The sequence below is a fragment of the Bicyclus anynana genome, chromosome 4 (assembly GCF_947172395.1).
Source record: "Bicyclus anynana chromosome 4, ilBicAnyn1.1, whole genome shotgun sequence".
In the NCBI taxonomy this organism is placed as follows: domain Eukaryota; kingdom Metazoa; phylum Arthropoda; class Insecta; order Lepidoptera; family Nymphalidae; genus Bicyclus; species Bicyclus anynana.
Genome location: NC_069086.1, coordinates 6,767,348 through 6,783,287, shown reverse-complemented (window position 1 = coordinate 6,783,287; position 15,940 = coordinate 6,767,348). Strand labels below are relative to the sequence as shown.

Genomic DNA, 15,940 nt, shown 5'->3' with positions numbered 1-15,940 from the left:
CTTTTGTACGTCAGTTGACCGGTTTCGAAGGTAGGGTTTCTGCTGAGAAGAGCCGGCAAGAAACTCAACAGTTGCTCTTTTAAAAAAATCATTCAGTAATTTACAATTGTTAACAACATTACAATTTCTTATAGTTTTACAGAGTCACACAGCGGGCGATGAAACGAGATATGTTAGGAGTTTCTCTGCGTGATCGAATCAGAAATGACGAGATCCGCAGAAGAACCAAAGTGACCGACATAGCTCAACGAGTTGCGAAGCTGAAGTGGCAATGAGCAGGACAGTGAAATACTTCTAAGAGCCGATGGACGTTGGGGTCCCAAAGTGCTGAATAGGCGACCCCGCACTAGAAAGCGCAGTGTTGGTCGCCCTCCAACAGGTGGACTGACGACATCAAGCGAGTCGCAGGGATCTGCTGGATGCAGGTGGTTTAGTATCGTGATGTTTGGAAGTCCCTACAAAAGGCCTATATCCTGCAGTGGACGTCCATCGGCTGATATGATGATGATAGTTTTACTACCTGTGTGAAGGTGGAAGTAGTTCCTGTTGGTATGTAGGTGAAACCGCGGGGCATCTGCTAGTCCTACTAATATTATAAAGTGAATGTTTGTATGTTTGGATGTTTGTTACTCTTTAACGATAACTACTAAACTGATTTATCTGAAATTTAGAACGAAGATAGATAATACCCGGGATTAACACATAGGCTATCTTTTATCCCGAAAAAATCCATGGTTTTTTCGAGAAGTGCGAAAAATGTAATTCCACGTGAACGAAGTCGCGGTCGCTAGTTCTCTATAAATGTTTTCAATACGCTGAAGTCTTATAAAAACAAGGCGTTAAATCAGTGTCAAAAAACTTTGCAACTCACTTTGCATTTCCGCAAAATCAATCTGCAATTCATCACACATGGGACATTTATCGCGGTGCGATATGCCAACGAACCGCGACGAGTGCCAAATACCAATGTCTCAACCAGAACAAGAAACAACCTTCAAACTTGTGTCAAATAACAGTTTTCCATCGTGGACTAAGAACCTGTGATAGCCAGATCTCCCTCAATTTATGAAAGCTCAGATTATAACCATTTTTTTTCCTGAATGTGTAAGTGCCGTAGTCTCCTTAATGGGGCCTCAGCGACGTCACCGGGGGGTTTGGCAATCACAGAAGCATTCCCTGAAGGCCTCTTCAAGCCCGAAGCCAGAAGCAGAGTAGATGGGCGGAACGACTCTATAAGGAACACGGACCTTGGCTTAGAGGGCTAAACTTTCCTCTGTTTATAAGAGCTGACAATTTTTGAGCCCATACTCCTACAATAGACGAATACAGTAGGCAACTGTCGATTTTTGACCTAGTAGCTTTATTATGAAGGTATCCGGTTTTAAGAGTCCGGACCCTCGGTTGTCCAAAAAATAGCGAGAAATCATATTCCCAGCCAAACACTTTACGAGGGATGGATTTAATAAGTGATTTTCTTAGAAAATTCTTATACGAAGCTAAAAAAGTGTTAACTTTTTAAAGTTTTAACTGAACAGAAAACTGCGCAGTTTAAACGAATTGTTCAGATAAAAAGTCCGTGTGTATAGTGTCCGTCAATATTTTCTGTACAGCTTTTTCTAATGATTTCGTTTAGGTCGAAAGTGTGAAACCTTGAGGTTTGCTTTCTCACAAATCCGCCACGGTGCATAATCCATATGTACCAACCACATTCATTTATGTTACAAGCATGAGCTGACAAACTTTTATAAAATGAAGAAAGTCTAGCAATCACTGGCTCTCTTTATACCAGTAGTATCGTCCTTCGGGCGAACCTTTGTTAAATTGTTCGTATTAACTACTCCACAGTATAATCTACAGGAATTATGTAGAGCCCAGTGTAGCGGTAACGCTGGAGCCAGCGAATTTACTACGTCACTCTATTGTGCGACGTCCGCTCGCGACGATCCATTATCTGTCACCGTTTCCCCTTTTCGCGTGCCGTTCTTGAATTCGCTCCACGAATCTACGCGTCACAATACAGTACGTACGTATAGTGTGCAGCCAACAAGATCGGTGAAATGTATATGTAACCGGCAATATGCATCATTCAGGTGTTCTATACAATGCCTAGGCTTTTACAGTACATAATACCAGTAGATTGACTGACATGTGATTCATTCCTAACTCTATGGACACAGAACGGTCTGCTGTAAGGCCGACCAATCAGCGGCAAGTTCGGCCAGTTGACGTTTTAAGATTGCAATTTAACGGTTTCACTTCCGATAGATTATAATATACCGAAAAATAACACGTTAAATTGTAATCAGTATTTTCAGTTCACAATATGACGGCAGATAATATCACGAGTGAGATTATAAACTAACATATTTTACAATTTAACAGTATATATAATACCAGATTATATAAATTAACGGTAACATATTATACATACAGACGTACGTATCTACCCACTCGTTGAGACATCGACCGATGGTAGCGTTCATTTGCGAACCATTCCCAATTAGATGATGTGCCAAATTGATATCTGGTTTGGCTCAAATGTAATAATAAAATAGTACAGTTTAAAGTTTGCGTTTCCATAGTACCAAGATAACTGGTGGCTCTCAAATCGTAGCTAATTGTAGCACTTTAGGTAGTTGCGATTGTAATCGTTGATGAGTTTGTAAGGTTACAACATGATAACAAAAACGACTCTACTGTATTGCAGATGACGTACAAAATGTAGAATAAATCTTTAAAAAAAACAGACTTTAAAAATGCATATGCCTAAAAAGCGAAATATTACATCGTACCTATGTCCTTTTTATTGATCGGTTTGAAGGCGGTGATATGCCAAATAGGATCTCATAGTTTGTATTGTTTTTGGCACCACCTTCAAACCGATCACCTAATGCATCTTAGAACTCGGTATTTTTTTTTTTTTGTGGTGGGCGTTTTCCTTACAAACCATCTTCCAAACTCAACCCTGAAAATCTCTGTCTACAAAAATCATCTCTGAGGTTTAATATTTCCTGTTGTACAATCTAACTTAAGTGTGTAAAAGTGTACCGCCCCTGTAGTCGGTCGATATCATAATATGTTGATAATGATGATGAATCAAACCAACACCCAACCTTATGAGTATGGTCATGAATAAATATTTTGTTCCCACACCCCACCACTATTAAAACGTTGGAAAAGTAGCAAAAGGCAGTAGGAATTATCGAGCGTTCTGAAACACGTTTACCAGAAAACAAGTTCCAGAGGACGTGTCGGTAAATGAAGTTTAGGTGCGAGTACAACGATCACGGGGAGACAGCGAGAGGCGAAAGCGGGTATCGATCGGCCCTAACCTCAGCCAGTGGCGCCGCCCGCCTTACGTAAGGCCAGCTGATCGCACCCACCCTGTAACCTTGGCAACGAGCACAGTGCACGCTCCGCGCAGACAGTTTCGCTACGTTCACACGGCACTGCCGTGCCATGACAAAACACTGTATCTTAAAAATATACATCTTTTCAACAATCTCAGTTTTTAACCGACTTCAAAAAAATTGAGGAGGTTTCTCAATTCGACCGTATATATTTTTTTTCAGTTTCTAGTCTTATGGAACATTCCACTCACAAACCGTCTAAATTTGTGTTTGGCTGTTTTAGAATACTTCAAGAATTAGATATATACCTTCGCCTAAAGTTCAATATCAAAGCTGGTTCCAATACAATCACCAGAGCAATAACAACGTTATGCTTCAAAATATTTCATTTAAGATTGAATTTTTAATGAGACTACTTGAAAAGTCCACCCAAAATTTTTTTTAGGCACTCGTTTAGTGAGGACGTTTTTTGGTTGCTGATTGTGCATCCTCTTATTAATAAAAGATCAATGTTAGTTCCTTATTATTTGTTAGAAACTGTGTGGACTATAAATGCATTTTTCAGGCTTTTTTTTTGAGTCTTAGTAAAATAATTTTAATGCCAGTATATGTAACCATGTGTGAGGAACTCATTTAAGGGTGTTACCACAAAACCCTGTATCTAAAGATACAGTGTAATGTCATACCACAACCACAATGTTCTTCACGTTTTTGGAGTAAAACTTCTTACGAACGCTTGACTTGGGGAGTAATCTGCTGTGTGTGTTACGAAAAGTGTAATTGGGCAAAGCGACCGGACTTTGAGAGGACGCTAAAGAAATTTCCTTCAGTCATGTGGCACACTCGTTTTATATATATATATATATATATATATATCAGTCATACGTTTTTGCAGTATTTACGTCGTGTGAACGGTTCTTTGGACAACGTATGTCATTATTTATTAGTTAAAACCGTATAGGTGCGTTAAAAAACGTGCAGGACAATGTGAATCGGGGCTTTAGGAACAATTAAGCCCATTGTTTTCCGACTAATCGAATTTCGTTTATCTAGAACCGAATGGCTATCTGGAACCTTCTTGGAGTTTTCCCGACTGTTAGGATTAATAAATATTTCAGTGCAATACGGTATGATAAAAGAAATATGTCTTAAGACTTTGTCGTAGGTAGGTATGTCAAACTGCCTGTTGATATTTCATTATTAAACAATTATATCGATTAACTTAAAAATCAGCATATTTTTTGTTAATTAAAAGGAAAATGTTTGTTTTAATAAATAGGTATTATACTATTTCAAGGAAAATACTAATTGTACCAAAATAATATTTTATCAATTACATCCTGTTGTTTTAGCCAATTTATCAAATTGCTAAAAAATATTCGTTGCTGAATAATGAATGAATTCCTATAATAATTATTATTAATTAATCAATAAAGCAAAGGACGAAAGAAAGTAGATCTCCGAAACGATAGATTTCCAAAAAGCATAATCTAAAGAACTACCTAACACATAGTATCACACTGAACAGTAAAAGCAACGGATAAAACGGATACGGACGTATAAAAAAAACACAAAAGCCCCCACTGAAGTAAACTGACAAGGGGGAAAGAGAATCTCTACTATGTAGAGGTATCTGCTTAACACCCACGCAGGTAAGGGTGTACACTATACACCATGTATGTATAACCACGTAAATATCGCCTCTAGAACGTACGAGTAACAAGTCGATAATCCAGGAAATCGGAACTAAACTCATACTAAAGCGTATTTTGTAACGCATCTAAAGACTTATCGGATTGGCATTTAGCCATCAAAAACACGCTAATTAGTTGCCATTTAACATACTATTTACTAATCTTAACGTACATCATGAACCATGAACTTATTTTTGTTTTTTACAACCAGATATTCTCAAAAGAGCACGGTGTAATACAAAAATGCATAGCTTAATAAACAGTTATAAGAAATCGCACTACCATTGCCATCACTCAACTAAAACTACACATCAATGCCTAATTATATTTCATTATCTATCGAATATGAGTGATCGTAACAATTACAAAAACGTTGATCAATCAAAATGTTACAAACAAAACGGTCAATCAAATGAATCTAACATCACTAAGTGACGATGATGATACGAACTTGTAGTGATTGAAATAATAAATGACAATGAGAGATCATCCTTAATAATGTTTGGTGACAGATGAAGTGCAGAAGCATCTAATGTGGTCCATGCATCGATGCAACGAACCAAAGTGTGAAATTCGCATGAAGAAGCGCTGACGGTGGGTTATACGGCATATCGCGCACACGTCTGCACCGTGGGCTGGGTACGTGCTACTGTGGAACTGTACGACAGAGGGCGCGGGCGGGGGTGCGGCGCGAGGGGCGGGCGGCGCATGGCGATGGCGCCCGATGTGGGACCTCACCCTTTCTCCTCCTTTTTATAATCACAGAACGATTTATCGACACCGTGCGAAACAATATCTCCGATACGATCAATTACAATAACCATTGTTATCTTCTTTGTTGCGATCTCACCACCTGAGTATGGAATTCTTTCACAATATTACAACTCTTCTAAATTAAAATTAAATAATTCATGTACGTTTACTTACAAGCAAATAAAAAATCTACTTTCAACAATTTTTTTTGGCTTATTTGACTTGGCGCCGCGATACTCATCGTTTTGAAGGCAGCTTTGATAGGATGTTATTTTGCGCGTTTTGGTGTAGATTTTTTTTTGGGATTTTGAAGTCAGTTGAATATTATTTTAGAAACTATGAACGACAACCTGTACGTGTAGAATGTTGTACGTATGTACTTGTTAAATATAAAACAATCGGCCCCTCCCTATTTGTCACTTAGCTGAACCCGGCCCCGCTTCGCAGTGGCTCACACTGATTTTAACTATTAGAACTTCCGTTCCCATATAAATGTTAGAATAATAACATAACCCTTCTTGAAATCGAGTAAAAAAATATTTAAAAACACTCTCATATATAAATTTAATTTGATTATTGTTTAATCAATTCAAGTCAATTCCAGGATTGCTTTCGAGTTGTACAATGTACACACCACATGCAATACAATTAACATAAATAAATAAATAAATACCTACCGTACCTATATTAAATATATGCCTATGACACATGGTAAAAGTAAAAGGGTTGTCCGAATTGATTCGGTAGATCCAAATATTGTAGGGACAACACCACAAACTTTACCTCTTTATATTAGTAGTATAGGTATATTCAGCCAAGTAAACACGATTTCGATTTAAGTAATCATAAGTTAACCTCGATAACCCAGATTTTAAAAATAAGCAGCCACATAGGGTGTTATTTTCTTCATGCCACGTAGAAGGTGCACCACTGCTATCGATTTGAAATTACATTGCAGTGCAATAAATGGTTTAGTAGTTCTGCTTTAGCTTTATCGATCTACTTTCTTAATGGACTAAGGGCCTACGATAGCCTGACCTCATTTTATGAAGGAGTTCTTTTAAATATTACTGAAAAAAAACTCCTCCGATTAGTGAGTACGACAACTGTAACTGGCAGCTATGAGGTTTATCAACTTATGAAGCTACTTTTTTTTTTATTCTCCACAAGTTAGCCCGTGACTACAATCTCACCTGATGGTAAGTGATGATGCAGTCTAAGATGGAAGCGGGCTAACTTGTTAGGAGGAGGATAAAAAATCCACACTCCTTTCGGTTTCTACACGACATAGTACCGGAACGCTAAATCGCTTGGCGGTACGTCTTTGTCGGTAGGGTGGTAACTAGCCACGGCCGAAGCCTCCCACCAGCCAGACCTGGACCAATTAAGAAAATCTCAATCGACCCAGCCGGGGATCGAACCCAGGACCTCCGTTTTGTAAATCCACCGCGCATACCACTGCGCCACGGAGGTCGTCAAAAGTGTAAGTATAAGTGCCAATTATAAAGTTTGGACTAAAATATAAAGATTTTAAATATTTTCCTCGGTATAATATATAAGAAATCACGTGCGCAATCACCAGACACTAAGTTTCGCGGCAAACCTTCAAAAAACATTAACTAAACGAAACGGATCGGTTTAATTTTGCACAGAGATAGAGAGTGATAATCCTTAAAAACATAAAATAGTAAGTATATAAACTCTATATGAACTTATTTTCACATACTGTACATCGAAACTAATATTAGAAAGAGGTAAGATTTCATTTTTGCGTTTTTTTGTTATAATTGAAATCAAAATCTACGTGACCGATTTTCAAAATTCTGTCACCATTAGATCCATCGTAACATATGTTATATTATATCCCCGTCTGCCCACAGGAACGAACACTACGTGGGTGAAACCGCGGGGCGTCTGCTATACAGTATAACATTAGACTTGTATGCCTAGGTAATATTTAGTAGGTAGTAAGTAGGCCGATCTACAACCCGCAAACGAAACCGCCCGCATCACCGCACGTATCTTTGGCAGAAAAAAATAGATAAACAGTGCAATCAATCATCTGTTGCTTATATTTTACTCTAATGTAGTAGAAAAATATACATTAATTTACTTAATATAATATTAATTTATAAGATAAATAATATTAATTTACTAAGATTGAGTAGAATTTAAATCACTATCGATCGGACCCGGTCAAGTTTCGCTTTGACTTATGTGCACTTCTTCCCTATCCCTACCCCCACCCTACCCTGCCCCTAGTTAAGTGGTGTGCAGGTTCTTAACTAGGGTATGCACTCTCAGTGAAAATTGGTAAATTCTTTGTCCAACTATGTATTCTGTGGGCCGACGTAGCTTTATATCGAGCGCATAGGGGAGGCAGTGCATTTTTGCATCTATGAAGTGCACGCGACTGCCCTAAATTCATTTGTTACAAAAAAATGTGATAAATGAAAAACGGCTCGACCGATTTCGCAAACTTCACATAAACCATTTACTAAACAGTCTGAACAAAGCCTAAATATTTGGTTTTGATAGGTGAGCCCGTTCTTGAGTTATAAAATTACAACGAAAAGTGGCATAGATTTTTATAAGTATAAGACTAGCCGACACACCGCGTTATCACCCGCATAGTTCCCGTTCCCGTACGAATAAGGGGATAAAATATGGCCTATGACAATCACAAAAAACGTGGCTTCCTAGTAGTAAAAGAATTTTCAAAATCGGTATAGTAGAGAGAGATCGGTATCCAGAGATTATTCTCTACAATACCAGAAACTTTACCTCATTATAATAATAGTACAGAAATAGGAATATAATAATATGTTTGGTTGGTTTCTATACTTTCTGATAAAGCTTAAAATAAACCCTCGTTTAGATTATCTTGCGATTGTCGGCTTTTATTTAATTAACTTTAATGGAATTAATTTAAATCAATCATAATTATGTACCTATCGTAATATTATATTTTAGACAATTTAATACGAGTATGTATATACACTTTTATAGGAAGGTATCAACAACGTATTTTTTTTTAAATCCTAGACTTTGCACACACTATAATAAATTGTGCTTTAAAAAAGATGTTTCAGCAATGAAATACCTATATATTTATTCATATATAGTATAAAGCAAATTTGTAGAAGTAACAGTAACTGTGATTATTACTTTCGAAGCAGCAGTGATTTTTAAGGTGCATACTTGCAGCACTGTAGCACAAAAGAATGACGTCATTGATACGTGAGATCATTAGATTTCTATGGGCATTATTTTTTGTTATTTGGCTTGATAACTCCTCTATACTACAGATAATGGTATACAAGTAACGCCCGTGAAACCGCGCGCTGGTCAATCTACCTTTAGTTATTGATGGTTTTTCCACTGTCCGCTACTGGGTTAGGGCTCCATATCCACTCTCCTATAAGGAGAGCTTAGGCCCACCATCACAATGCTCCAATGCAAGATTATAGCTTAGCTAGATAGATAATGTTTTGACTATTTAACAAATAAAATAAATAGATAATAATTTATTTATTTTGCTATCATCCGCGAAAAGCCGACGAACCCATGCAATAACGTCACCCAGGTCCGACAAAATACTCTTTACGTTTCACCCTTTGCAATTGCAGTTGTACAGTCAACATCTCCTGATGATGCTCCGGTTTCTGGGTGAAACGTACGTAGAGAGTATTTTGTCGGACCTGGGTGACGTTGTCGCATGGGTTTGTGGGATTATAGCAAAATAAATAAATTATTATCTATTCATGATGAACTTTCGCAAAGTAACGCCTGCTTCTAGCCGATAAATAAAATAAAGGTTCACTATCTACTTACTAATAATGGGCTGTCCAAGGCATGGGGATTTAATACCACATAAGTACTTCAGACTCTGAATGAAAGAAAGAAAAGATCAATATTATCAATATTCTCATAGCCCAACCCAGGAACCATTACAACACCTATGCTTACATTGTAGATTCACAGTTCCATAAAGAATCAATCCACTGTGAAGGCCCTATCTGTTTTACGCACCTACAAATATTTCGTTGATATGGTATTGATTGGACTCCGTCATGTCATTATCATAGTGAGTCATGCAGGAACCTGTAAACTCTACAGAGAGTTGAAGTGTCAAACAATCAAAACAACAAAATAAAAAAACAGTTTTAAACTGATGGCCTGTTATCATAGGATCACCCATTTATTTTCTAACTCATGATGCAGTTTTCTCAAAGAGTATTCATCCAATTGTATTAATTGTTTTTATCATGATAAAAATCTTACAGTACTTTCAAATATTGTCTTCATAAGTAAATCATTACTTCCTGTGATAATAATAAACAACATAAGGCAAGATGGAAAAACACAAATGTGTTATAAATAACATAATAATAATTAAAGATAACAACAATGTCATTGATATATCTGCATAATTATGACCCTTTTTTTTTCAGATAATATTTATTTATGAGTCTGATTTCTTTTTGAACTGTTCAACACAGTAACTCTTGATCACACCTAATTGTCATCAACCCATATTCGGATCACTGCTGAGCTCGAGTCTCCTCTCAGGATGAGAGGGATTAGGCCAATAGTCCACCACGCTGGCCCAATGCAGACTGGCAGACTTTACACACGCAGAGAATTAAGATAATTCTCTGGTATGCAGGTTTCCTCACGATGTTTACCTTCACCAATTGAGACACGTGATATTTAATTTCTTAAAATGCACACCTAATACTCATATTAAAATCAACATATGAGTTAGAAGTCTGAATAATTCATGTATTTTGGTATTATCCCTGAAAAGCCTGAAAAGAAATGAATACAAGATACAATAACCCCAGATACAACAGAAAACCCTCTACACAAGTTTTAGAAAATGGACCAATGGATTTCTTTACATCTTAATCTTCCTGAGCAGGCTATATTCCCCCAATGTGTATTTATAAGCTAGAAGTACCACAAATAGTCTACTGCTATTTGGAATTCAGAGTGTTCTACCACATTTAACGTGGTCTATGTCTTTGTCTTGTGATACAATAATTACTTTACAAATGTAACAAATTCTCACTGAAGAGGTAGAAAATTTTGGTCAAATAATATAACTGTGTGTATTACTGTAGGCTCATTATTTAATTGCACAAGAAAGCCCTATTCAATTCTAGATTCTGCACCTGACTAGATAACATAAATATTTATGGTTACATAATGCCATTCCTAAAGAGTAAAATTGTAATTTTTCAGGATAAATAAAAAACCAAATTTTGGCAATTGTTGACAAAATTGACTTAGATAAAAGTGAGAAAGATCGAATGAAAGCTAATTTTTATAGCTTTTGTTAAGCTTAATTAACAAAAGCCTAGATATAATAATAAAGCCATAAATTAAAAAATAAAATGTTATCAAAAATAAATCGTCATTATATTTTCAATTTCATATTGTAATGCCCATTACCATTTTATTTGCCGTACAGTCTAAACAGAATCCAATATTGTACTCTGTGCTTACCATTTTTATCTGTAAGTTAAAACCTACAGAATAAAACAGTAAGTGCAAGTGATAATGAATTATGTGCACCAACTGGAAGATTTTGAACGAGAATAAAATAGTAACTGATCTTATCATAATCAAGTCTTAAATTTTGAGTACTAAGAAGTAGGAATACATTATACATTCTTGTGATAAATATAATAAGAAATACCAACATATTGATATATTCTTTTATAAGTACGGAATGTTTGCGTCTGCACTCAGGAAATGTGATAATTCATTTCCTGATTGCAGATGTAAGCCTTACCTTAGACAAATGTATACGAGCCAAAATAAAAAACTAAGTGTATCTATTAATTTTTATTTATGTACCTTGTAATTGTTTCTCAATTTATATGTGAAAACTTTGCTGGCTTAATGTCAACAACTATATATGTTTTATTTTAAGTAATACGTAAAGATGTTTGTTTTCCTGTAATAATAAAAAAAAAATACCATTACCATTTTATTCTCATACCTTTCTGCCAGTGACTATAACTTGGAATACTATTGTAGTATTTTGTAACTTGGTTAATAACTGCATAAAATATACGAAAAAAATTTAGCAGTTGCATTAATACCTATAGATCCCAAAAACACAAGTAATAGGAGTTACCATTTCATTCCCTGGGAACAGCAATAAATAAAAAACTTTTATAATAACCCAGAGAAAGTGGCTATTTTGAAATCTAGACTGGACATTGTCTTATTTTTCAAACAATTCAAACATGAAGTGAAATTTATTAGCTGCTCTAATAGGATCACACCGAATTTGGCTGGGCAGAGAGAACAACATGAGTGGAGACACTTTAGCATTTGTCTCCCTATATAATGAGTAACAATATTATTTGAATAGAGAAATAAATTATTAAACATGAGTTTGCAATCAACACTCCTTTAACATAAGCCATGCGCAAAATGTAGTGACTATACTTTTCAGTAAATTATTATGAAAAGGAAGAAAATTCTTGAACTTTTATCTAATATAGCTGAAGCCTCGTGTTTCCCGTTCCTGTAGGAATACAGGGATAATATACAGCCTTCCTCAAAAAATAGGCTATCTAAAATTGGGAGAATTTTTCAAATCAGACCAGTAGTTCCTGAGATTAGCGTGTTCAACCAAACAAACAAACTCTTCAGCTTTATAATATTAGTATAGATTTAAATGAGATTCTAGTTATATATTTATATATAATCTTAGATCTCAGAGACTCATAAACCAATAAGAATAAAACTTTGTGTTCAGTTAGATGAGTGTTTGCTTCTTATATTCGTCAACTATACATATGTTAATTTTTTTTTTTTTAAATATTTACTAAGTATATAGAAAGGCACTGAACGTGCTTTGGTTGCCCTGGTATTATAACTTTAATTGAATCAGTCTATGCGGTGAATGATGAATTAATGAAATAACCATTCAGTGTGGTGGGCTCTAGGGGAGGCCTATGCTGAAAAGCACGACAATCTCAACACACATTTATGATTGTTTAATAAAGGCTATTATTATTATTATGTGGTCAATGGGTGTTGAGTATTTCATAATAATTGTAAATAATAAAATAACTACTTGATAAAATAATAACATGCATTGTGAATGCATGAAAAAACAATTGTAGTCTTTTTTTTTAACGCTAGGAAACTGCTCCCACTGACACATTATTTAACAAATGGGTAGTTATGTTCTATAATATTACATAGGTATCCGAAAGTAATGATAAAGATACATATTGTGTTCATTAATATTAATGAGTACTAAAAATTTATAGAAAATTATACTTACATTATGTCCGGATAATATCACACACTTTTTACTGTTCCAGTCTTTTAAATGTTCATAGATTCAGAACCAGGAAAATTAAAAAGGAATTAAAGCTAGACCATCACCGGTCCTGTTTATAAATTTTAAAGCATTGTAATGGTATCTTGCGTTCACTAGGATATTAAAAAGGAACACACGACTTCCTACACATACATATGCCCGCAATAAATTTAATTATAATATTTAATTACATTGCATAAATCCGGCAAATTTATTGAGCAAGGTAGTGGATAATGTTAATCTTGAAGAAATTAGAAAACGGAAAAAAGATACCACTAGCGATAATAGGAATAAAAAAAAAAATATTGCACAAACAGCACTGCACTCGGGGTTCAAAATTCAATACCAAAAAAAAATAATAGATCAATTGCGCGTATTTGTCAGTTTTTCTTTCTTTTTCAACTTCGTAGTTCGCTTTCGCATGAAAAATTGAAAACAAAGCTCATCCAGAATGTAAGATAAAGATATTAGCACGCCAGTGTGCCTTCGGCCAAAAGATTCGTCAATTTAACGGATTCTCCATCCTTTACGCACACATTGTGGTGTTTATGGAAAATGCCTTTTCCATCCCTTTTTAATTATCCGATCATTTTCGGAACCGAAGCCAGTCTATGCTCTGTTGTGATTGGCTGAACCTTTTTATTAAAGTTTTATTTTTGCCTTGTAACAAAACATGGCTGCAATTATAGTGAAATGTAAATATGTTCCTTGAGTGAAACTGTGAAACCAGTGGAACTACAGGAAACTACAAATCAATTTATCAAGGATTTTATTTCTATTTATTTATTTTCTGTATATTATTGTATAGTATTGTTAATAAAGAGTTATAGTTTGATTTGTGCTCGGTTAATTTCAGTGTTCGATAGTAAAAGTGCAAAAGTGTTTTTGTTTTTCGTTCAAAATGAAGCGCTGTTGCGTGCCTAAGTGTAAAACAGCTATTAATTTACGTGCTGTACCATATACTGATGTTACTAGATGGAAGGTATGGTTGATCAATTGCCTGTTTTTGCGTAAATATTCCTGTTTACCTTGCTATGTTATTAATCATAGGTTAAGGTTAACTAAGTCTGCGATACTTACTTTGAAGAAATTAGTGATTTAAACCAAAACGCTGTTCTAGCACCTACAAATTCCAAGTTCCTAGAGGTATCTTTCATCGGGCCTAATAAATACGAATAAACGATATTTGACCATGTAACTACTACTTCACAAACAAACAAATAGCCTGAAATGCAGACTAACGCATTAAATGTCAATATTAACGAACAATCAATTATATTTCTACAAATAGTGTCTGTCAAGGCTCACAATCCCAGTCCGAATATTTACAGAGTTCAATTTTACCTGATCCCCTGCCTTCTGCTTCACAGAATCCCTTTGTGCATGTTAGGCCTCATTTTAGACACAAGCCTCATAGAAAGTCTGACATAATTCCTAGAGTTCGATCAGCTAAGTTTGAAACTCCTAGGAAGCAAAAGTTACGTCAGAATATTAGAACATTAAAAGAAATGTTGCGCAATGAGACTTACAAATGCTAACAATTATAGTCAAAACTTTGTGCTAGTAAGGACAATATTTTATTTCAAATTATCCTTTGTTAACTCAGTTTGGGAAATTATTAGTGGATTCACAGTTAAGATTATCTGATTCTAAAGTCAAATCTCCTAGATACACTAATGATGAGAAAATCTTTGCACTTACATTATTTAAGTTGAGCCTTAATTTTTACAAATTCTTACAGAAATATTTAATATTCCTATCCAAATCAACTACAAACTCTCTATTAACTAAAATACCTGTGAGACCAGGTATTAATGAATTTATTTTCTAGCATTTGGCTGATTGTGCTAAGAACACACAGACTATGGGTTTGCAGTGTATATTGTTGTTTGATGAAATGGCTGTCAACAAAAATTTATTTTTTAATATTCATTCTGGGGTTATTAAGGGTTTTGAAGACCTAGGAACATAGGTGGTGAACGAGCAAATAATGTTGCAGATAAAGTTTTAGTTTTTATGTTACGTGGCTTATTTCCATCTTGGAAAATACCTTTAGCTTATTATTTTCTCTGTGATGGAATAAAGACTTTAAATTTGAAAAGAATTCTTAGAGAAATAATTGAGGCAATATTTAAATCTGGATTTATTTTAAGAGCTACGATCTGTGATTAAGGTTCTGCAAATGTAGCTGCAATAAATTCATTAATAACTGATACACACAGAGAATGCCTTCATAATAGTAATGAAGATGCTGAAAATATATTTTATTATATGATTAATAACAACAAGGTATATCATATTCATGATGTTCCTCATTTGTTAAAATGCTTCCGTAATAATTTTCAGAAGAAGGACTTAATCATTGGAAATCAGCATGCTCAATGGGCTTTCATTGAACGGGCTTATGCTACTGATGGTGCAGGAGGACGTGCCAGAACCATAGATTTAAACGATAAACATATAAACCCAAGTTCCTACGATAAGATGAAGGTAATTATGTATTACATTATATTAGGAAATGCTTTCTGAGGGAAGGGAGTGTAACAACTTCAGCTTCCCTACTCCAGACTGAGAATTAATATGAACTGTAGATTATAACTCCATACCATTTTTCGGGGTTTATGGGGGTGACAAGCGCAATATAAGAGTTACAAATGAAGTGTAACTCTCTAGCCTCTGCACCTCAACTCCACTCTCACTTTCATGCGGTGGACCCCGTTACTTCAAGCAACTTTGTGGAAGACTAGGAGAAATCCCAGTGGGAAACGGAGTCGACAAACAGACGAGAGTAC

The 15,940-nt window shown here is 35.3% G+C and overlaps 1 protein-coding gene across 4 annotated transcripts in view; it reads right to left on the bottom strand.

Moving 5' to 3' along the window:
* The window catches only part of LOC112054318 (TLD domain-containing protein 2), a 180,121-nt gene extending 166,533 nt beyond the window's left edge, over positions 1–13,588 (bottom strand). For all 4 annotated transcript variants that reach the window (XM_052881414.1, XM_052881415.1, XM_052881418.1 and 1 more), the window contains exon 1: positions 13,110–13,588. Coding sequence is in view for 1 of the 4 variants with exons in the window: in XM_052881416.1 (XP_052737376.1) it covers positions 13,110–13,111 (2 nt within the window). In the remaining 3 variants the exon portion in view is untranslated. The remainder of the gene's footprint in view (positions 1–13,109) is intronic.
* Positions 13,589–15,940: the final 2,352 nt, after the last annotated feature.